A 24895-nucleotide genomic window follows, 5' to 3' on the forward strand; every position below is an offset into this window, starting at 1 on the left:
CCTGTGTTTACAGAGGCGGCCGCAGATTTTCTGTTTATGACCCAAATTATGGAACAGTCTTCCTTGGGAGATTAGGAAACTGCAGTCGTTTCTCCAGTTTTCGGAAAATGCCGAAAACCCACTTGTTTAAATAAGTTGAGGGACTATAACTACATTGTTTTAGGAAATCGTCCTTGATACCAGTACCCATTCATGTCAATTTTCTTTTGTCAACTGCGCATAGATACGATTGAGTTCGTCCAGTAGCGCGCTGTAAATCCCTCGATCAATATGAGCGGAGAGGTTTGCGCAGCTCGGCTTGATCAAGCTTACGGGCCGGGGCAAAACAACTCTTTCCATGCATAGTGAACTACAACGCGGGAAAGCCTGTACCTCCAGCTCGTTCTGGACTCGTACATTCATGTGAGACATGCATTGCCTAAGCCTTGAGAAAGTGCAGTGTGAGGTGCGAAACATGTGTGGGTAATACAGGCAGTTCTCTCTAGAATTAAGAATCCTAAAATAATTCACAAATAACTCGGTTTCAGTGCAAATACCTGTGTATAAGCCACCTTTTTTCAGCTTTCCTGCCTCACTAGTGTTAGTAGAACACTAGTTCTTAAACGCTGTTTTGCAATGGAACGCTGATAAAACAAGCCCAGCACTCAAGGGATGTGTCCAACCCAGCTCGGGGACAACAATAAGCATCTATTGAATTGCCATGGAGACAATGGCCGCGGATCCAGCTATTCACAGCAGCACCTGGGAAATGGGTGTTGGGGTTTACGGCCACGAGTGGATACAGGAGAAACAATTGTAAACTGGTCCCAAGGAATTTCCACTAGGGTTGGAAGACCCAGTCCCCGTGCACAGGAGAAAGAACGTGCGACCCTTGGGCTCATATCGTGACTGGGGCAGAAGGGTGTGCCTCCTTACGGGCTGCAGAGTGGGACCTCTGTAAGAAAGCGGCCATCCTCTTCCATTTGGGGTCAAGCGAGATCCCCTCGTTCTTATAATGGAAGACAGCCAGTTGTAAACCCCAGAATGGGCTCTGTGGGCACCCTCAGCCTTATACCAGTTGTAAACCCCAGAATGGGCTCTGTGGGCACCCTCAGCCTTATACCAGTTGTAAACCCCAGAATGGGCTCTGTGGGCACCCTCAGCCTTATATTGTAGGACAGCAGTCCATCACCCCTATTCTCACTGCCTGGGCGCCAAGCACGGCCCAATAGGCCACCTGGTCCCATACCGATAAACAGTCAGCCCCAGCTCCCAGTTGCATTCGATGAGTCCCCTCGGCCTGCTACTGTTGCACGGCAGGAAGTATGTCCCATACAAGCTCCATTATGCCCCCTGGGTCCTATACTATTTACAGTAGCGCATAGACCCCCATGCACAGCTCAAAGTGCATGCCTCGGCCACATGCACTACATGATGGGGCACTAGTGATGACGCATAGCAGCCCCTGCTGCCTTATTTTACTCCCCAAATGCACTTTGGGGTCGACTTTAACTTCCCTTTACCTTCTAGAATTGTCTTGTAGCTCTCCACCAGGCCCCCAGCCTTCCCCTTCCCACTCCCAGCGGCCCCTTTGGAAGACATTTCAATGAAGGCACCTTTTATTTACATATGTACATTGCCCAGGCTCCTGTGGGCAGAGAAAGGTCTTAGGCACAAATGCTGGATGCTGGGGTTCAGCCATGCTACCTGGAGCTCTCCAGCCCCCACTGCCCCTAGGCCCTGGCCACGTGGCATGGTCTGCTTCTGTCCAGCCGTTTGTCTAGGTATGGCTATGCCTATGGGACGAGACTTCAGGCGGTTTTGACATAGGCCGAAAGCAATCAAAGAAACAAGTTCAGTTCTGCGGAGGGGGGCACCAGTCCATCCCCCCGGCGCTAATGTTCCTCGAAGGCTATGAGAGCACCCTGGGAGTTCCCTTCCTGCCCTCGAGTAGCCGGCAGTCGAACTGGTAGGTGAGCTTCTTCTTGACCTTCAGGATCTCGCCGGTCTTGCCGTAGTTGCGCAATGCGCGCGCCATCTTCTGGTAGGTCATTTTCTTGCGGTTTCCCTTCTGCTGCCCCCAACGGTGGGCCAGAAGCTCCTTGTGCTTGGAGGAGAACTGGAAGGTGCCACGCTCCTGGTCCAGCCACCACACGCACTCCTTCATCTGCCCGCTCTGCAGGAGCTCCAGCAGGAACCTGTAGAGGCGGACCTTCTTCCGTACTCCTGCAGAGTGGAAAAAGAGAGAGAAGGGGTCAGCAAGCAGAGAGCAGGGGGGTCATCAAGGCTGACAAGAGGCAGAGGTGCAGCTGAGGAGAACTGTGGTGAGCAGAGAGCACATTGAGGGAGAGCTGGGGTCAGCAGGGGGAAGCTCTGGGCAGCAGATGGCCATGCTGACTAAGAAAAGGGCAGGTCATTGTCCCAAAACGGTCATCTAGGGTAAACTGGGCAAGGAAGACACAGGGTGAGTAGGGGTCAGCAAGAGTCTGCATTAGATCGCGGGAGGGCCCGGCTAGTGGTAAGAGGATGGCGGAAGTGAGCCACAGTCAAAAGGGTAGAGCAAGGACCAGTAGAGGGAGAGGTGGGGTCATCAGGGTTGAAGGAGAGCCATGGGTCAATAAAGGTCAAAGGGGAACCACACCGGGGTCAGCAGAGGACGAAGGACAGTCAAGACCAGCAGAGGGAGGAAGGGAGGAAGCCAAGTTGTACAGGATGAGAGTAGGGTACAGAAGAGGGAGAGCCGGGCTCAGCAGGGGACATATGAGGAGAAGGAGTAGAGTACCAGGAAAAGTCACCATAGCCACTAATGGGTGACTCACGGCTAGTTGGGATACTTGAGGAGAAAGATGGGTGCACATGGTGAACTTGGTGGGGCTGAAGGAGAAAGGTAGGGGTGGAAAGGCCAGGTTTATAATGGGTCTTGGTGGGGAAAGGCACCGGGTGCAGGCATGACAGCAGCCCAGTGAGCCTCTGAGGACTCAAGCACACCAAGTACTCCCCAAAGTTCTTCCATCACCAAAGGAATTCAGAAATATAAAGACACACAATGGACACCTTGCGAGGCAGCTAAATGCAAGCACATGGCTCTCAAATAGCCAGCGGGCTGACAAACATGTAGTTCTGGTACCGACGCGTGGGCACTGGACCGCTCTGCAAGAAGTTCTGACACCTGGGCCTGCACGATTGAGGATCTACACTGGGTGATGGGACATGGCAGAGCTTGGTTCTGATGGCAACACACGGTCGTAGGACCTGCACACTTGTGGTTCTAATAACGACATGACTTGTGGATCGACGTGGTTGTGGTTTAGTGCTATACAAATCCACTGAACCTACAGAATTGTGGTTGCAGGCCCAACAACACGGGCAGTGGACTTACACAATACTGATACTGGCACAGGACTGGCTACTGGACATCATGTTTGGGGCTCAGGTCCCAGAATATAGCCAAAGAGCCTTCATGCTTGCGGGCCTATTACGGATGTGTGTTAGGATGACCGGGTTTTAAAAATAAAAACACGGTACTGGCCACTGACATAGAAGTAGTACTACAGCTTCAGCGGTGAAACTGTAGTCCTACTTCTATGTGGGTGGCTTGTCCCGAGTCATGTTGCAGCGCCAGGGTCCCGAGGTTATTTTAAGTTTAAAAAACCCATCTGGGATTTGGGGATCGGATGGCTACCATCCTGGTTTTTGCCAAAAATCCTGATATCCGGCAAAAAACCAGGATGGTAGCCACCCAATCCCCAAATCCCGGGATGCGGTTTTTAAACTTAAAAAAAGTCTCAGGATCCCGGGACGGAAGTGCAAATACCGGGACAGTACCGCAAAACCGGGACGTCTGGTCAACCTACACACAACCAATGAACAAACTAACTTGTGTTTCTAACATTGACAGACATCTAAACGCTGGTGGCTTCTGCTCTAATAACTGTTTCGTGCCTACATGTTTGTAGTTCTCATAACGCCGGACTAAATGGCCTACAAGCCCACGGTTCCATTACGAAGTACTGTGAATGCACCCACACGGATGGGGGTCCTGGTACTGAACCTGTCCCAGTGGAGCTAAAAGCTTTGGATTGGAGTAATGACACACGCCCTGTAGACTGGTGTTCTAGCGCTCAAACAGGGACAATGGGCCTTCATGTCTATGGTTCGGGCACTGACACAAAGTCATTGGACCTTTGTGTGTGCAGGTCTGATACCGACTTGGCTGAAACTACGCATCTTGCGTGTGTGACTGACTCACGGCAACTGGACCGAGCAGCGTGTAGTTCTGCGGCTGGTCCCACACTCACCAGCCTACATGGTGCAAACTCTGGTACTGACCCAAAGGGCCTGGGACCAACATGTTGTGTTTATTTGAAATCACCAGGACTTGCGATTTACATGGAGACGTGGGTCCCGAGCCTGCTGGCTGACGAGACCCAAACTACACCTTACGAATGACTCCCAAAGAGACTGAAACATGTCTTGGGTTAGTTGTGGTCTCGTGCAGAAGGGATGTGACCTAACAGTTCGGGCTGGATGGCCCCTTTTGGGGAGGGACCACACCTGATTTGCATATGGTCTTTCCCTTTCTGTAACGGCTTGGCAGGTGAAGAACGATGGTCTGGAGGGTTGCCCAGAGCAATGCCAGAGGTTTAGGATTCATTCTAAATTATTTTCCCCAGAGACCAATACTCATGTAACTCCCATCTGGACCCATTGTGCTCACTGCACTTGGATCCGCCCTATGCGATTGCACAGCCCGTCCACTTCACGTATCAAGCCTTGCACACTTACCTGGGTCACAGCCGCCCAAATCGCCGAGCGGTAGGTTCTCATCTGATTCGCTGTCGGACACCTCGAGCAGTGGGCTGTCCCGGTTCGGGTATTCCTCCTCCTCTGAAAACGTCGAGCCGTGGTGGCTCATGGTGATCCCGGCTTGGTATTGTGGATACTGAGGGTACGCCTGGTAAGGTAAAGCGGGCGCGGTTAACCAAGAGTTCCTCGGACTATGCATACAAGAGACGCTTCACAATTGCAGTCCATTTCTGGGTATACAAACCACAAACATCACTCTGCAAGAGTAGACTATAGCGCTGAGCAATTGACATGCCCCCCCCCCCCAACTCCAAACCAAGAATATTATATGTGAGGATAATTTGCTAAAGTGCAGCCCTAAAACTTCTGGGGAAAGTACTTACACTTGCCCAAGCGCTCTTTTAGGCGAGTTATCTTTCATGGCACTATTTTCACCAGTAGCTGTGCTATGGTCTCCATTTTCCGTGCGCTAGTTCAATTACATTATCGACTTGGTAGGTGTCGCTGTATTATCATTATTATGTATTAACATTTTATAAAGCACGCAGCAGCCCTGAGGCATCGTGGTGCTGTTACAAAAAGCACACTTAGTTACATGATCAGTACAAGTGGTGGGATGAAGGGAACTGACAGAAGACAGGGGGAACAATACAATGAACGAGGCAGAGCATCAGTTAGTGTGTGGCCAAGTTGCTGGTCACCTCAAGTTGCAAGGCTTGATTTTGGAAGCTTAGTAAGCCCAATGCCCAGGCGTTTTGAAGGTTTTAAATGTCACCTGGTGTGATTGTCATTGTTTCTTAATTTCCTTGTCCCAGGAACTGTAATCCAAACGTCTTGTATTGTAAGTGTGTATAATCTGGACAGATTGTTTGTGCAGAAATAGCTTCTTCAAGTCTTAAGTGTAAAGCCTTAATGGCTGGATGCATATTAATAATAAATGAATAAATAGCCTCTTTAGTAGGTAATATTGAGAGATCTTTAAAGCTGGGGTAAGGCTGTGAGCTTCCTGTAGGTCCGGGGCTAGCAAGAGCCTGTTTCTCTGTCTGTGGTAGCTATGACCCACTGGTATATCCAAAATGATACAGAATCATGGTGCATATCCATGCGACGGCGTATAGCCACCTCTGGGCTGGGATATCCGACAACAAATACACTCCGATAAGTCGGCATCCAATCCAATCCTTTGCCGTTGCAGCCACCGGCTCAGTGGCATTACTATGAGATTAGGAGTGGTTGTATGGCTGTGTAAATCCCCACTTTTGGACTCCGTATGGCTTCGTAGATTTTTTTTTAGGTAAAGTAGACGAATTACCTGCAGAATTTTGCTTGAGGTGAATTCTCAATTTTGCCTACGCACTCAGAATTCGGCATTGTGGTGAAATTGGCGGTAATTCCGTTATTACCAAAGAAAGTGGTGCTAGTGAAATCGCTGCCACATTTTTACTGCATGCGCAAACACGAATTGAGGCCTTATTTTCCACATGGTATTTGAGTACCCCTTACATACCTCTAAGTTTTGTTTCTGGGTGTTGTTTTTGTTTTTGTTTTCATAAGTTAAAATCCTTATACACGTTTTTGGACACACACTAGAAATGCCATGATCAGAACATTTTGCATAGAGGGCAGGACTGAGGAAATGGCAGATAGGCCGCTTTAACAAACATTGAGGTTTTTTTCTTCTTCGTTTAGACGCTCAAAACTCACACTCCCGAATTCTCAGTTTTGTCATCCGGCGCCCAATCTGAGGCCTAAAAGTAAACAGTGTGTATGTAAATGGTGACTAACCTCTTGAAACCTTCATGAGCATTTAAAATCTTGGATTGACGGAAAGTGGCCCTGTTATTTATTTTTAGACCATCCTTCAGGAAGGAGTTCCCAAAGACTGTCACACGAGGGCAGCAGAGCACAAGGAAACCACCGAGAGCTGGCGCATGTGACAGAAAGAGAGAGAGCGCGAGCGCCAGAGAGAGTGCGCGAGAGAGAGCTGGAGCAAGAGAGTGACATTCTTGTTGTGGCCTACAGTGTCCTGCTTTATAAGGTGTGAACATAGCCTCTTTGGGGGCAACGCTAGAATACTAACGGTAACATTACTTACTAATTGGCAAATATTCGACCCTTCCTGAGGAAATACATGTATCCTTGATACTGGCCTCTGTGACGAGTAAGAGTGGGACTTGGAGTAATGGAGATTACCAGATGTAATCAAAGCCACAATGATGCCCTCTCCTGGGCTTGCGCATCTCTTAGGCACCTTTCTTAATAATATTGCTGGTAGCCCATGAGAGCAGTACTTCCGTTGAGACTACCTTGCCGAGGAGTACCGTACGTACCGAAGCACAGCCCATGATGGCATGCAATGCCAGCCTACATGCCTCTATGGTAGGCTGAGTGATGGTGTGGACGGGCTTCAGTTAGTACCCCATAGACTGACTTGTTGAGCTGGAGTACGCACCACTGAAGCTAATTGGTTCCTTTGGAAGAAGAGGGCATTTAACATAAACGTGCATTTATTGCGCCCACGTGCACTCCAGTGGAGACTCTGCTTCTTGCTACTCAACTCTATGGTACTCGTTCTTTAGCATGAAGAAGCATGAAAGGCTGAGTGGACTTGCTGGGATTCCAACCTGTGTCCACGAAGGCAAACACAAATGTCTGTAGTGCAGCGGTCGGCCATTTTTGGCTCTCTGGATGTTTTGGACTGCAGCTCCGATTAGCTCTAGACATCACAGTCCTCGATGAGGGATAGCCGGAGTTGTAGTCTAAAAATCAGGCAAGATGTGGGTTACCTCTACCCTAGTGGGTGCAAAAGTCATCTGACCCCCTCACCGGGCATTTACTGTCTGTGGTAGAGATACAAAGTCCTTGTGAGAAACGTGCAAAGTCTTTGCCTGCAATGGGTGCTTTGCTGTCCAGTCAGAGGAAGACATTTGGGCTCTGTCTCTCGCTCGAGCTATCTTGACTAGTCATCCGTGATCACCTGGGCTGATGAGAGCTGCAGTATTGGTGCTAAGCAAGAGGCCGTGAGTAGGTGAGGCGTGGTGCTTTAGGTCACAGAGGCGGGGTGTGGGATGACCTGCTGTTGATCCCCTAGGCAGGGCAATGCGGCATGAGTACCACTGAACAGTGGCTAAAGCTATCCCTTGCCATTGACAAATACTATGAGGTCAAAGAGGGTGGCTTGTATTTGACATTGAAGGACCTGTCAATGGCATTCGATGAGGTGAACAGACCTCCACTGTGGTTAGACCGTCGAGATTTGAACACAGGGGTCCCCTGGACATCAGCACGCAGCTATATTTTAATACTGAGGCTTTTATCACATATGGGCCGCCTGGAGAACATACAGGTACATTTCAGATCAGTAGAGGGGTCTGCGGGGGTCTGCGGGGATGTGTTATGGCCCCCCCTGCTATTCAATCTTTATATTCCTGGTCTGGTGAATACGCTTTCAAGTAACCCCGACGACATCCCATCCTTCCTAAGTTGCAAAACACCCTGCCTGAGGTATGCAGATGGTGTGGTACTACTGGGCAGGACTCCCAAAGCTTGCAAACTCCTACATAGATTTTATGAAGTCCAGGGACAGGACAGTGAATAGATCTAAGTCAGTTTTTATGGTTTTTAATAGAAATAAGAAGGAAAACATGGCGATCTCCGCCGAGAAGGGACATTTGGAAAGAGTACACACGTTTGATTACCTAGGAATCAGATTCAACAACACGAACACCTGGCCAGTCCATGTCGATAAAAAAGAACTGCGTTAAATAAATCTAATGCCGGGTTATTGCACTTCTCTTCTTATCATGGAAGGCAGAGCAGTGCCCGCAACAATTAAGGCATATCAGGCAAAGTCGGGTGGTATTACCCGCTATGGAGCTGGAGTTTTGGCAATATCTCACTCGCTTCCTATTGCAGTATCTGCGCTCCCTGTTGTGTGTCTCCACGGCAACAGCCACAGAGCTTTCATATCGTGAAATCGGCATTCCGCCACTAACCGATCAACTGCAAGCCGCCCTCATTTCTTTATGGCTCTCGATCTGCACGTACGTCAAGGCTTACTCAACCTAGAGAAGAGGGTAACCTCTAGCTGGGCTAGCTACCTTCATAAAGCCCTGCACACTCATGGCGACTGCAACCTCACCAAGAACCCACTCTCTGCACTGCCATCCCAAAAGAAAGTGAGTCTAGATCGTCTTTGAAAAGAAGGTATTAATCCAGGCAGAACTAAACGAGGACGATAAACGATAAGGGCAATCCTGCCATTCATACATTTACATTTTAGTAATTAATTTTAGTGGTTTTGTGTCTATAATAAAGTGACAAGGAAGCTAATAATAAAATTGCGATTCAATCAGTTTTCCTTCGCGGCTAACAGAATACATTGGAAAAATCAGAAGGAATCTCACTAAGTGTGATAATACCTCACTAGAGTTGAATATGCAGGCTCTGTTTTTTTGCCCTTGGTATGACCTTCCGCGCTGAAAACATGTAATCCCACTTGTAAAGATTCCCCATTTTAGACAGTGTGGAGGAGCCTATTGGCATCTGTTGCTGGCGAATGCCCTTGGACTATGCTGGTCCAAGTTTTAATGAGTATTGAATGGCTTTGGACTATGCGGGTCCTAGTTTTAATGAGGATCGAATGGCTTTGGACTATGCTGGTCCTAGTTTTAATGAGAATTGAATGCATTTGGACTATGCTGGTCCTAGTTTTAATGAGCATTGAACGCATTTGGACTATGCTGGTTCTAGTTTTAATGAGGATTAAATGGCTTTGGACTATGCTGGTCCTAGTGTTAATGAGGATTGAATGGCTTTGGACTATGCTGGTCCTAGTGTTAATGAGGATTGAATGGCTTTGGACTATGCTGGTCCTAGTTTTAATGAGGATCGAATGGCTTTGGACTATGCCGGGCCTAGTTTTAATGAGGATTGAATGGCTTTGGACTATGCTGGTCCTAGTGTTAATGGGGATTGAATGGCTTTGGACTATGCTGGTCCTAGTTGTAATGAGGATTGAATGGCTTTGGACTATGCTGGTCCTAGTTTTAATGAGGATCGAATGGCTTTGGACTATGCCGGGCCTAGTTTTAATGAGGATTGAATGGCTTTGGACTATGCTGGTCCTAGTGTTAATGGGGATTGAATGGCTTTGGACTATGCTGGTCCTAGTTGTAATGAGGATTGAATGGCTTTGGACTATGCTGGTCCTAGTTTTAATGAGCATTGAATGGCTTTGGACTATGCTGGTCCTAGTTTTAATGAGGATTGAATGGCTTTGGAGTATGCTGGTCCTAGTGTTAATGAGCATTGAATGGCTTTGGACTATGCTGGTCCTAGTTTTAATGAGGATTGAATGGCTTTGGACTATGCTGGTCCTAGTTTTAATGAGCATTGAATGGCTTTGGACTATGCTGGTCCTAGTTTTAATGAGGATTGAATGGCTTTGGACTATGCTGGTCCTTGTTTTAATGAGGATTGAATGGCTTTGGACTATGCTGGTCCTAGTTGAATGCCTTTGGACTATGCTGGTCCTAGTGTTAATGGGGATTGAATGGCTTTGGACTATGCTGGTCTGAGTTTTAATGAGCATTGAATGGCTTTGTATATGCTGGTCCTAGTTTTAATGAGGATTGAATGCCTGTGGACTATGCTGGTCCTAGTTTTAATGAGGATTGAAATGCTTTGGACTATGCTGGTCCTAGTTGAATGCCTTTGGACTATGCTGGTCCTAGTGTTAATGGGGATTGAATGGCTTTGGACTATGCTGGTCCTAGGTTTAATGAGGATTGAATGGCTTTGGACTATGCTTGTCCTAGTTGAATGCCTTTGGGCTATGCTGGTCCTAGTGTTAATGGGGATTGAATGGCTTTGGACTATGCTGGTCCTAGTTTTAATGAGGATTGAATGGCTTTGGACTATGCTGGTCCTAGTTTTAATGAGGATTGAATGGCTTTGTACTATGCTGGTCCTAGTGTTAATGAGGATTGAATGGCTTTGGACTATGCTGGTCCTTGTTTTAATGAGGATTAGGGATTATAGGCTCTCAGTGGTCGAGTAAGCGCTGTTCACATTTTCTATTTAAATTGTACCCATTTGGCTGCCATTGATGATTTGACTGTTCATGTTTTGTATTTTTTACTGTGTACATTGTTTTTGGAGCCTTGAGCTGATTTTTATGTATGTTTTACTGTTTTAATGTAATATGGAATGATGTTGCCCATTTGGTGGAATTTTTAAATTCTGAATTTTGATTATGTACTACTGACTACTAGAATGAAGCAGTGGGTCTGTTGTTCTAGGTGTTAGGACATCAGCTATTTGGAGGCCAGAACAAACAGAACATTTTTTGAGGGACCCTTGTGAATGTGCCCTCACAGCTGTGTAGTGGCTGCAGACAGTGCAGCTGCTTCCCGTTCTGGTTGTGTGTTGCTACTGTGAAAAGTGTATAGGTTCGGAGCACTGGAGGTGCGGCCTTCCCGCGCCTGTTCGATCATTAGAACTGCACACTGCCACGCGTGCTGGTGTCTCTTAGGACAGTGCCCCCCTGTCCTGGAAGGTAACCATGGAGGAGTGGTTGGAGACCCTTCACAATCGCGCAGTGTACTCGCAAGTATTTAGATCAATATCTAATCCTCATCGATGAGTCTGAGACTTGGTTGGATAAGGTTTAATGGTGGTGTTTATTCTTAGTGTATCCAACACGTGTTTGAACCTCAGGTTTTTTTTATCAAGGCTAGGTAATTAATGATCAGAAATTCCAGGTGGGAATTCCGGGGAGAAGCTCCATGCCAAGATATAGTGGAAGATTCACAGAATAGACGATAAGAGGCCTGAGGTGTGCCGTTAGGAGGCCGCACTGAGATCTCACTGTGAAAAGTGCCCTCCGGATCCCCGAGTATGTGGAGGGGTTCCCATCACTCATCACAGCAAGTAACTGGGACAGAGTGGGCACCAGGGGCTGCTGCCTCCTCCTGCACTGCTAGGGGAGGCTGGGATTGATATGGTTAGGACTGGAGAGAAGATGCAGAGGGCAGACATTATGTTTTACTGGTGAAGGTCACTTTCTCATATCCCATGAGTGCAGTGTTTGGGAAAGCAACCGAGGGAGGGCGGGGGCTCAGGCTTAGGTCTGTTTTATGAGTGGTTAGTGGGAAAGAAACTAAAGGAGACCGTTGGGGAACCTTGTTGGCGAGGAGCCAGTCTATCTTAATTTGTGACCACGCACTGGGAGTGCACTTAGGTGGCAGGTGAATTGGTTGTAGTGGTTGCGGTTGTGACTGTGACTAGCCCGACCTGAAGGCGGCCTTGGTGGCCGTATACAAGAGGCTGACCTGCAATCTAAGATCCAGTCTCCTGGCTGATATTGTTGGCTTCGTACAGTGCAGTCCCAGGAATCACACAGGGCAAAGAGTCACTCTTAGAGGGCCCACAAAATGGCAGACACTTTTAGTGTACCACTCTATGGACATGTGCGCGGACCCTTGCTCTTACACATTATCTGCCATGGACTTACACTTGCCCTTACCTGGGGTTCATAGTCCTCCTCGGGCATTGGACACAGGGCCTGTGCAACAACGTCTGCGGCCTCCGAGTCCAGAGGGAATGCCGGGTAGCCGCCCGGCACGTATGACACCTGCACGTTCTGCAAAGCGGTGAGCTGCCCGTTCTCATACCATTCATAGCCGGGGTCTTGCTGCTCCATCAAGTTCCACAGGAGATCTGAAACAGTCATCACAGATTTTAAGACCCTGCCCGGGTAGAGGAGTGAGACCAGGCCTGTGACAAACCACTAGTGTCCTACCCTATCAGTGACAAGCAAATGGTGTAAGGCCATGCCAGTGCCGCGGAGAGCTGTGTGAGGCTATAGGGGGGCTGGGGAAATAAATGAGACAGTGTGTAGATCAAGGCAAAAATGTGAGGCCGAATCTGTGCCAGGGCAGGGGCGTTAACCAGCTATTCTCCAGGGCTTTAGATAACATGAGCACCCAGGCAGTGGTGTGAGTGAATAATGGGAAGATGGCAAGTTGTGAGACCATTAACGTACGTGATTGGCTCAAAGAGACCAGCATAACTGTCTGTGCCTGTCTGTATACCTGTACTTCTCTTTTCCTCTTCCTGTCTGTATCAGTTTGTATAGTTTGCTTTATGCTATTGAAAAGGGCGTGCGTGCCTGCGTCAGTCAGTCATATTGGCCCAGTATGCTGTGCTCACTGAAGGGAGAGAGGTAACTGCTCTTACCTGTTTGCGTGTCCGGAAGCGAGAGGTAAGAGAAGCTGCCGACTTGTTTGCTGATAGAGTCCAGGTCACAGAGCATGCCATCTGAGTACTGTGGGGAGAGTGAGAGAGCCCCATTAACCAGAGAACACTCACATGGACTCTTCCAGTCCACCTTGCCAGACGCCCACACTATCCTGGAGCTCCGGAGCTCCAGCTCAGCAGTGCTAGAGCTCCAGGAGCGCAGTGACGCAAGCACGCCATCAAGCTAGCAGGATTGGCTGGTTACGAAGCCTATATGCAAACTCACTGCCCACTGCTGAATGATGCTAAGCAATTTATAACAATGTCAACCATGCAATCAACAATGACAAAAAACCTTCCCCAAGCTCACCGCTGGACCAGTGTGACAAACTCAGCAATCAAACGCAGTCTTGAGCACGCAGCCACATAACGTCACACAGTCTACAGCAAGCTCTGCCATATATACAAATAATGCCACGCAAACTATGGTCAATTCAATCAGACAGCCATGTGACATTCTGAACAACCTAACCCAATCTCAACCATACAGTCTAATAACACTGAACAACCGACTTCAAAGTCAACCATGTAAACACATATTATCAACCAACTACAAACTCAACCATACAGACAAATAATATCCTGGCTTCTACCCCAAACTCAACCATACAGCCAAATAATATCCGGGCTTCTAACCCAAACTCAACCATACAGCCAAATAAAATCCCGACTTCTACCCCAAACTCAACCATACAGCCAAATAATATCCTGGCTTCTACCACAAACTCAATCATACAGCCAAATTATAGGCCAGCTTCTACCCCAAACTCAACCATACAGCCAAATAAGATCTTGGCTTCTACCACAAACTCAATCATACAGCCAAATAATACTACACAATATGTCAAAATGTAGCCAAAGGCTAAATAGAAAACAATCAAACTCAAACACAACCATGCAGACAAACAATATCAACCTATTGTAAAGTCTTACAGCCACCCGATTCCATGCAATCTACCCCAAACTGGACCATGCAGCCACACAATAGCACCAAATCTATCACACATTCCGAAAACCTAGCCGTATAACCATGTGATCCAACACCTGTAACCTCCACTGGACCAAGTAGCCATGTAAAATACCATGTGAACTTTGGCTAACAGAACCACATTGGATGTGCCGCACGTATCACCACTACTGCCAAATCATTGGATCCTTGTCAGGCTTTATTGAACGATAACTCTGTGGGTGCCAAGGCCCGGTCTCCAGGGCCTTCTGCAATCACACTCTTTTAGAAGGTCAAGCTCAGACCCCCCCCTTATTGTTCTTTCAGGTCATCCAATGCCTTACACGCCCCATTCCTTTTGGAGGGTGCTTGATCAGTACAAAGGTGCATGGTACATTTTGGGAATAATTATATAGTTAAAGGGAACCCCAGGACTGCCAGACCTAGAAAGTAAACAATTAAAATTTAAAATAAAAGCACGTCTCGAACTCCACGCCAATCCAGGTTTGCTAATTTCTGATTAAAATGGAGGCCAATGCAAGTCCCTGCTGCATATGAGGGTTTCACAGACATCTTCTGCACAGGCCTGTCCTTCATCAGGACCCTGGGGCATTATTGGCATTGCTGCTGACACTGGGTAAAAGGAGGCACCAACACGTTCGCCCCCTCCCCCAAGCCAAACGCCGTGACCCCCATCTCGGGGGAGGGCAGCATATCCCAAACAGACCCAAAAAGAGTGAGAATGTTTGCACTCACCGTGTTGGTGAAATGAGGGCTGTCAATCCTAGAGAAAGAGGAGAAAAAAAAACAACATGTTAGAAAATAAGTATTTCTTCCTTATCTCTTAGTTCTGTGTCCCACTGCACAGCGTTTAAAACTACAAATATGGACGCCGGTTAACACATTCGATAACTGCTCCTTCACGCAATTTAAACAGGACCGCAGGCCAGCACATTGTTGTAAATCAGGTTATTGTATCTTGTACTGTGTCATAATCCTGTCAGATTTCATTTAAAATATGCCATAGTTAACACATTATCAAATTGTTTGCAGATGTGCTCATATAGAGGAGGTGCATAGGAAGTTCGAAGTGTTTTGAGTTAAATCGTGACTCCATTTTGAAGTATCAACGGATCAATTCTTTGTTGGTGTTAATCTCAAGAGGAAGGTGTATTCGGCCCTTTTGCACCCCTAGCCCGCAGGTCTTTTTATATATCCAACTTATTCCTTAAGTTAATGGCTGCAAATATTGTTGAATAATTAATCTAATCTATGATTGCAGAGAACTTGTGTCTCTCTATACAAGTGCTTGGACCCTCAGACCTCACAAGTTTAGAAGTTGACAAACTAACCCCATCTAGAAACTCCACAGTTAGATCACAGGTCTGTTTTGGTGTGCCAGGTCAAAGGTGTGCCAGGAGAATAGCTCAGTGGCTACTTGCTCGTCTTGGAAGCAAGACGACCAGAGCAACACAGGCTTGAATCTTGGGTCCGCGCTTAGAAATGTCTTCGGTATTAAGCGCATTATAAACAGCCAATTATAATGGTATGGCTGTGGTTCTTAAAAACTGTCTTTCTTCTCGCGTTTTGATTAAAATGCCATTGCTACAAAGAAGGCCAATAGTAGGTAGAGACATGGTGTTGTGAGTCCTCGACTCTGTCTTTTGAAAGCTGTGGATTTAGGCAAGGAGGATGCTGGGAACTTAGTTTTCTGCATGTGTTATTCTTTAGCATTAGAAGGTGTGAGGGACGTGAGGATTAGATGCAAACTGGGCACTGGAAGTAAAACACACGTAAAATGTACTGAACAGAATTAACCAGCATGCCCCTGCGGGGGCTGGCAGCATTAGAATCTTGCCCTGGGATCCCTCTGCGACCTGCTGCCCGTTCCTACACCAACAGCGTTGAGCACCTCAGCTGTGTGCTTCTTTTAGCGAATCTATGGCACCCCCTGCCCCCATGACAATGGCTGCCATCTCGAGCACCTCAGGCCTGGCCCTGCCTAGCCGTGCCTCCACCACCCCCAGAGGCCAATGGGGCACAGAGAACGTGTGACTCCTCACCTCAGTACCATACAATTTTGAGGGAACGGAAAGCCTCACCTGGGTGGCCCGGCAAAGGCAGACTTGCCAAATCACGTTGTTGCCTATTTGCCAGGTTAGCCCCTCTCTCCACTCGTTTGACACTCCCTCCGCTGACTACCGCGTGCGGCCTGCCCCCTCTCCTGCTAGTACTGCTATTCTACGACCTGTGTGTCCTTTTACTGTTGCATTGGCATCCCTCTTCCAACTTCCCTCTCTCTCCTTCCTTTGGCCCTACTCCAAGTCTATCCTCTCTTTTGAGTTCCCCCCAACACCTCTACCTCACTCCCCCTTCTGGCGCTTTAATCCTTGCCAGCCATTGGGCCTGCTGTGAGTACTCTCCAGCATAGCCATGTCTCCCTCTTCCCCTGTGCAGCTACCCTTCTTCTGCAACACGCTGCCTCACCTCGGCCAATCGGCCCGTCAGATGCCTTCTTCAGCATTGTATCTCTAACGTCCTTCTCTCTTTCGCTCACTCCTTACACGTTACCTCTCTTCAACGCTCACTCTCCTTTCTTCCTTAACTCGGGGACAACAGCTCTCTCCTCTCCCTCGACCTTCTACTCTGCACCTCTAACCTTACTTTTGCAAACCACCCACTTCCAACCTCCAATTGGTACCCCTCCACTCGATTGCTCTCCGTCCGGCTGCTCTGCTTCTGCCATCCCAAAGTTCCTGCATCTATTTCCTCCCCCAACTCCTCTTCCTTACACTTTCAGGCTCCATTTACTTCTACACCAACTCTCTCTCCCTATCTCCTTCCTTCCACCATTTCAAACTCCTATCCTCTCCCACCCTCACTGGTGGCCATCTTTCCGGTACACCCTTGTGACGCCCTCTCTGTTCCAATGGGTAAGTCTCTTCCTGCCGTTTTTCTCTGCCTTCCTGTGTCGTCGCCATTTTATCTTTCTTCTTCTTAGCTCTGAGATCTGAATTCCCTCTTCTCCTCCCCTGCATCTTAATTGCTCCCCGCCACCGTGACTACTAGCACCTCCTCTGTTTTCCTTCTCATGGTCTTTCCTCGCTCCGGCACCAAAACCTCTGCCAAAAAGAAGCACATAAAACGGGTCCTTAAGAGCAAGCGACTCCTACACCAGCATCTCCTCCTGGGAGACCATGGTCTCGGGAGGATAGCTCAGGGGCAACGTGCTCGACTTGGAAGCAAGATGCCACGGAGCAACACAGGTTCAGGCCCCCGGTCCGTGCTCAGAAACCACTGGGTATCAAGCGCGTTATAAATAACCTATCATATCATATCAGGGTAGATCTCTTTATTTACTTTCAGCAGCCGGAAGTCTGAGCATCTCTCATGCAGGCTACTCGCTCTCTTATCTGGGCGACTTGGATAATAACTTTTACCAAAACGGCACTGTTGGAAAAGATCTTTCACATTTAACTCCTTCCCCCCTGTCCTCACCTCTACTTCTCCCTCTTCCCTTAATTCCCTGCTCTGCTCTCCACTGAGTCCCCCACCAACCAACTCACAGTCCCCAATACTCATCCACTCACCCCAAGCACCAACCGTTGGGTATTGCCCAAATTGACTTTTTACAATTGACCTTTGTCCTAATTGACCTAATAATAGTGGTCCTAATTGACCTTCTGCACAATTGACCTTTATCTTTATTTTACTTTTATATATATGCATGGGGTGGGTCGGGGTTGCAGGGGTTTTGGATTGCTTAGGGGATTGCGGGGGGTTCCCCCCCGCATATATGTCCTAATTGACCTTCATTTCACGATCAATTGTGAAAAGGTAAATTCTCCCGCAATCAATTGTGAAAAGGTTAGTATACACCCAACCATTGCAAGCCATATTCATTTTCTAGCGCACCCCCCCCCTCTCTCTATCCTAAACCCTCACCTTTCTTCTCCATTGGCACTCTAAATGCCAAGTCAGCTTTAAAAAATGCTGCCACCATTCACAGCCACATTGAAGGTCTTGCGGAAGACTTTTTAAGATTGACAGAGACATCATTTTCGGGATAGCTCGAAGGCTGCAAAGGACACACTCCTTCTTCCTAATCATAAGACCTTGTCAAACAATCTACAAAACAAACTCGGAGATGTGGTGCCTCTGAACTATCCAGCCCGCACCCCCGGAACCTGGACCACTGTGCGCAGCACCCCATCATTTGAAAGCACAGCATGCAGGTGCAGCCACAGTCTTAACATGTGCATGACGGTAATCACCCCCTGAAGACCCCAAGGGGGATTTGCCCCACTTTCAGCATCAGTGGTCTGAGCACTTGTCCAACTATTGATTAAGTCCACTATCATAGTGAGGGATCGCTATCATTGTCCGGACCGCCCAAACAATAAGAGCCCAAAACGCTTTTCCCTCCATGTGTTTTTCCTTAGCCCTCACATTCGGTCTAACCAATCCTACACATGTAAGAAGTCACACCTGAGATGCCAACATATCTTCTACAAACATTCAGCTCTCTACCATAAAAGTAAGCCGCCTCGCTTGGACCCCGACACCGTTCTACTAACAAACCATACTAAACCGGGATAGGTACATTCTGCTGCAGCAGAATTGGTCGAGGGAGAATTCGTCGAATTTATTTCAACAAATTTCAACGCAAATGCATGTGGGGGGGTTGGGTTGGGGTAACAGAAAAGGTGGTTGTGAGGTGTGGGGTGGGTTGCTGGGGTCTCCCACGCATGCATTTGCATTGAAATGACACAATGAAAAAGAAATTCAACGAAATCTCCCATGACCAATTCTTTTCGACCAAATCTACTAAAGCTAGGAACCACTACCACTCACCCCCTTTCAAGACCTGAGCACCTTTCTAGTACGAACAATGTAAAGGGTTAACGTTGGTTGCTTCGCTGACACCATCAGTGTGCCTCACCATACTTAACAGTCCCTGGGTATCCTCATCTCTAACCTGCATAATCCTAAAGGCAGTAAAGTAGGCACACCTCCATCCAAAGGCAACTCTTGGGTTCAAGATAGCTTTATAGACCTGCAGCGAGGGCCGTACCGGGCGTTATGGGCCCTGAAGACCGAGTTAATGGCCAGAGCGAAGTGAGGGCCTTTCACGAGGTATGAGGGATCATAACGCCCGTTACGGCCCAAGCTGCAGGTCTATAAAGCTATTAGAACACCCTCAGGGCCCGAATCTGAATTTAGCACAGTGAATGTGAAAAAAAGCAAGATTCACTGCACCAAATCAGTACACCCAGGCTCCACCTGTTTTTTCAAGTGGGCCTGGGCGTCCTCATAGTGCATAACAGTGCCCCTTCAGGATTGAGCCAGTTTGTCATAACGGGCGCAATCCTGAAATCTCAGCAGCATTTTTGTAAAATACCGACATATTCGTTATTTTATAAAAATACTGCTGAGAACATGGGTGTATATGAATACATTCATATAAACCAAAGTAAGCAGCTTCAACGTTGCAGAATACAACGTTGAAGCTGCTTGCTTTTCAAACACCGGATTCGCGGGCTGTAATCAATCTGCGGGCTATATTAGTGCGTATAGCCCGCAGATTGACCAATCAGCTTCCCAGAAACACCACTAGGGTGTTCTAATACAGAATTGGCCCTGCTAAAAATGGAAAAGGCGAGTGCTAGAGGGACTCTGGTGAAACACCATGGTAAAAAGAAATCAATCCTGACTCTCAACTCTTTAGGATGTACAATGATATGATATGGTATAATATTGTATTTATATCGCGCCCCTACACAAGTGTTTCAAGGCGCGACGAGGCAAGGGAGGGGTACAAAGAACTGCGATCTCCACTCCAGCTTGCCTCTTACTCTGCACCTTCTCAAGGCTTTGCTGACCACCTGCTAGTTTTCTTTGGTGAAAATGTTGACATGTGCAAAAAGCTGCCTCTAGCTCATCCAGAATGGCCGACCCTCATAGCGTGGAGACTAAGTCGATGTCTCCTCAATATTCACGCCTGTGGCGCTGCTTCGCATCCCTGACGGGGGAAAAAATGGAAGACTCCTTGGAACAAGTCCATCCTTGTCCCTGTCAAAGCTGCAAAAGAGAACATTTGCGTTCTAGTACCTGCATCACCGGCGCTGGCAAACAGTCTGTTTCCATCGGATGCTTTGCCCTCCTCCCTCAAGGAAACCCGGGCCACCCACATTCCCAAAAATTCAAACGATGACCCTAGTAACTCAGCAAATGACCACCCAATTGCTGATATCCTTTCTTATTGGTAAGATGTTAGAAAAAGCAGCTACGCACCAGCTGTTGGAGTAGAAAAAGAGCGAAACTCTGTTCTGCATGATCGTCTTCCGGGGTTCCGACCCATCATAAGGGCGGAATCTGCCCTCCTGTTCATGGGGAATGCATTCCTAAATACATTACTCCTGCTATCCTCATCCTCCTACACCTGGCGGCAGCCTTCGACATAGTGAAGTATTCCATCCCACCAAATCCCTGTATACATACCATGGCCCTCAACAGTGTTGCCCTCAATTGGACAGATGGGGGACCATGCATCTGCATTGGTCCCTTTGCTCTAAATTGGTAACTCTGAACTGTGGGGTTCCTCGAGGCTCTATACTCTCCCCTTGGCTATACCTGAAACCTGTGGCGGACATCATTTCTCCCTCCTCAGCCGCCTTCTGAGCATATTCGGATGCCTTCAATCTCACAGACTCATTTATGGACTCCTGGGACATTTCTCGGATTGACTAAAAATCCAAGATCGGATGATTGACAACGGTGTTTCCTTGCCGGCTTGAACGCATCAAAAAATGACATCTTCCTCTTTGGTCCCTCTATCCCTCCACCCCCAGCCCTTCCTTTCTCCTGGCCTGCCTCCTCCAAACCCTTGTTCAGCTCAGCCAAAAACCTGTGCATTGTATTTAGTGGACTACAATCTTTCTTCAAGCAGAGCCATGAATTGCAAGGATATCTCTTTTCCAAATGCATGTTCTGTGAAGTGTCCTCCCTCTATTGAAAATGTCCCAAGAATACAACCTGCATCGGCAGTGATCATGTCATGCTCAGAATGGACGCCTGCAACTGCCTGTCTTGGGGTATTTCAAAATGCTCCATTCACCCAAATCAGATGATCCGAAACCCCACGACCACATCACGGAGCTCTCATTCCCCCCACATTGGCTAGCAGTAGCTTAGCGCATTGAATTTAAACAGCTACGCCTACTGCACAGAGCCTCTTAGATCTCTGACCTAGCCTACCTCATCCAGAAGACCAAGAATGACCTCCCCTCAAGACTTCCCAGATCCTCCACCTCCAAGTCCCTAGTCTTGGGGACCTTTCCGGAGGAATAAAATGACGGAAAAACACTTGGCACTGCAAGCTCCTCTGCATGCAATGCCTGCTCCCGGGACATGACAGCAGTCGAAAACCATCCTTGCTTTAGGAAAACGTTGAAAACGTTCTCTTTTTAAAAAAAAAAATGGTTCTCCCTCTCCTCATGATGCAGCTGCTCTCCAAGCTCATGGCACTCGCGCATCTTGTCCTGTCGCGCCTAGAAATACTTGTGTACGGGCGCGTTATAAATGACTTATCCTATCTTCCCCTGTCTTGACCACACCTACTCTAGTAGGCACTACATCGCTCTTGACCTGCAAGCGGTCCTTCGTACGAATGTCTATACTTCCGTCTATAGTGTCGAAAGCACTTCCCTGATCAGGATATTCTCCTACGCTTGAGAATGAGCAGTTGTCCCTGTGCCCTACCCTCCCTTGCTTACAGCTGCATGCAAACCCTCCATTTTACCACCAAAACTCAGCGGATTTACCACACCGGAATTACTGCTCGCAGTAAATCCACCGAAATCCTCACTGCGTCCCATTGACTCCAAACGTAGGGCCTAACACCGCCTTAGCGCTACTGGGGTTCCTGTGGTAAATGCATGAGGGACGAGTGGGGGCATGGGTAAACTAGGTAGCATGCCACTTAGAAGGTGTTTAATGGCACATGATGACAATACCATAGGGCGACCAGACGTCCCGGTTTTGCCGGGACTGTCCCGGATTTGGGTGCTCTGTCCCCCTTTCTCCAGATTATGTTCCCATTGGAAACTACAATCTTTCAAAGACGAAATGCTGCATTTTACAACTTAAGATAGTGTTAGTTTGTGATGATTTAATTGTGTGTTTATTCGAGCAGTAACACTTAAACCCCCTTCTCCTCCAAACGCTACTGAAGTGTAGGGCCTTGACAGCCACTTTCAAGAGTTAGTGCTACTTTTATCTTAGTTGCCCTGTCCCGGTTTTTTACTTTTAAAATCTGGTCACCCTAGAATACCACCGAAGTTGGGGGGCACCTATCTTCAGGAAGAGGTTACAGAGGGAACTGATTATGGAACCCTGTAAGGGGGGGCATGTAAGGTGGGCTTCTCCAGGGAGCAGGTGCCCCAATGATGACTCAAGACCTGTCTCATTACAGGTCACCCCTCACTTCCAGAGAGCAATTGGGAACATTTGCTAATTGGCCCTTAGCAACATTGTGAATAATGCGCCGAAAATGTTCACAATGACAAAAAGGCAAACACGAATTGACTGATTAAACATGATTTTGTTTTGCTAAAATCGTTTTTAGAAAAGGGGTTCTTCAAAAAAATGTGTTGGGGGAGAATACAATCGATGAATGTAAAAAACATAAGAATAAACCTTTTTCTGTGTTTAAAATGGGAAACGGTCGGTTTGTCACAAGCGAAGCCATTTGCTTTACTCTAATGTGCGTCAGTCGAAAAACGGCCCCTAGTCGTCTTGTGGCGTAATAGCGAAATAGTCGCATTTTGGAACTGTGTGTCTTCTGTGCTGGTGGCATCGATGGGTTCAGAGGTAGACACAGTTGACTATGTGACAGTCCGAGTTACCTTTGAAAGGCCGGGAGAGCTGGGGCTGTGGATTGTACCTCTATTGGGACTCACAGGGGTGTGAAATCCAATGTTTTGGGGATGGCGAAAGCCGAGTGAAGACTATGAGGGTTTGGGGGGGGGTCTTGGCAAGAGTGTGAGTTGTTTGCAGGGCGCGTGACACCCCCAAACGCGAGTGGAGGGGTAGGTTTCCGGCACTGAAAGCAGCAGGGAAGCGGGCCCCGGTAGCCTCCGGGAAGCCCGCCTCATAGGTGGGTTCCGCGAGGCCCGGCGTCGTCACAGCCCCTGGCCGGTGGTGGGCGCCTGCCTGCCTGCCTGCGAGTGGAAAGTTCTCAGCCGTGACTCTGCCGGAGACACGGTGACTGGCCTCAGCCCTGGCGCAGTCAGATGGCGAGAGGTTCACCACACCCACACCTGAGCCCCCATAAGTCTCCCCCTCTAGGGACTGAACTTTGCATACGAGGGAAGCGTGGGTCTAACGGGGCATGGCGGCGAAGAAACAGCAGAGCGCAGACCAAGAAGACCCCCCCCTCCCCAGGGGGACCAACAAGCAGGGAGAGATTGCAGGCCTTTTTTGGTAGCTTGGTAGGTTAAATCTCCTGCTGCCGAAATCCACTGTGAGTGTAACTTGGAAGTCACCAGATTGACTGCCAGCAGGACCACCTCAGCCGTTTGTCCACCGAGGTTGATGAAATGGGTTCCATCATGGTACCCATTTCGTCAACCTCGGGTTGGAAAAACCATAACACCAGCTATGTTCAGTCCTTCCGAGCGATAAACCCCTGACCCCGTGACTATGCTAAAAAAAAAAAGACTAAAATACTCATTAGCACCCGAGAGGCGAGTCACAGCCAATCAAATGTCTTCGAATGTGGCAATAACCAATAGTATTGTTCCACATTCGGGAATCTCCCCACTGATGACAGGTGTTTTTTTTTTTTTAATAATTGTTTTCCAGTGGTGGTGCTGGTTTTCACAGAGCCTCCTTCCGTTGCTGGCTCCAACGTCTCCCCTACTGCCCTGTTCAGTCAAAATGGACCCTCGTTCATTTGTGAATCTGCCCCCTTTCACTTTCCAACGGGGCCAGAGGCGTTGCTAGGGGGTGGGGGGAGCTGAGGGGGCTCTAGCCCCTGGTCTTTTGGTTGTAGCCCCTGATCTCAGGAGCTACAGCCAAAAGGCTAGCTAGCCCCGAGATCAGCGTATCCCCTGGTCTTTTCCAGACCTAGCAACACCCCTGGGGGCCACTGTTGTATTTTTCCAATGTGAATTACAAAACATTTTTTAGTGGGAAAACCACATTGGAAAATGCTCTGTAAAAACGGCCCAGAGTACGCCTCATGGCTACTAACAACATTGAAACCCACACAGAGCACTGAGTCGGCGGGACATTGTTATTTCTACCCGGAGGTTTCTAAGCGCAGACAGAGGGAATGGAACCTGTGTTGCGCTGGGCATTTTGCTCCCAAGGCGAGCGCGTTGCCGCTGAGCTATCCGCTGAACCATTTCCAGCTACTGGAGAGCTCTTTCGGCTCACGATGTAACCTGCTCCCAACAGGTTTCAAGGCTACATGGGGACTATGTTACATGTTCTGGTAGCTAGCCTCTTTGTTGTCCTCTAGTTATGACACGCCATGACCACCTGCATGGAGCTGACGCGGCAGGGCAGCTCTTTTGTAACTTTGGTTGTCACTGCGGCGATGAGGCTTGTGATGTTTCTGTGTAAAGGGATACAGACGTCGCCTACAGATGCAAATCACACGCGTTAGATGAGTGTGCTCTGGTGTTGCCTAGGCCTTTTTTTTAATACTACACCTAAATGCGAACTACCCTCTGGATTGAACTCAGTTGACCTTTGGCTCACAGCCACCACAGTGTCTTTTGACTGTCCTGGGAGAATAAGCTACATACTTCCCCCAGTTAAACACTGTCTCTTTACAGCACCATGCGCTACAGGACA

General features: G+C 48.2%; 1 protein-coding gene across 1 annotated transcript in view; it reads right to left on the reverse strand.

Moving 5' to 3' along the window:
* Nucleotides 1-1580: 1580 nt before the first annotated feature.
* SPIB (Spi-B transcription factor) overlaps nt 1581-24895 on the reverse strand; it is a 42938-nt gene continuing 19623 nt past the window's right edge. The window contains exons 2-6 of the mRNA XM_069605331.1: nt 14789-14816; nt 13027-13114; nt 12314-12507; nt 4765-4933; nt 1581-2205 (exon numbers count right to left, since the gene is read on the reverse strand). Of these exons, the coding sequence (XP_069461432.1) occupies nt 1892-2205; nt 4765-4933; nt 12314-12507; nt 13027-13114; nt 14789-14816 (793 nt within the window). The 3' untranslated portion in view covers nt 1581-1891. The remainder of the gene's footprint in view (nt 2206-4764; nt 4934-12313; nt 12508-13026; nt 13115-14788; nt 14817-24895) is intronic.

This window comes from Ambystoma mexicanum, chromosome 1p, assembly GCF_040938575.1.
Source record: "Ambystoma mexicanum isolate Mex_15411 chromosome 1p, UKY_AmexF1_1, whole genome shotgun sequence".
Classification (NCBI taxonomy): domain Eukaryota; kingdom Metazoa; phylum Chordata; class Amphibia; order Caudata; family Ambystomatidae; genus Ambystoma; species Ambystoma mexicanum.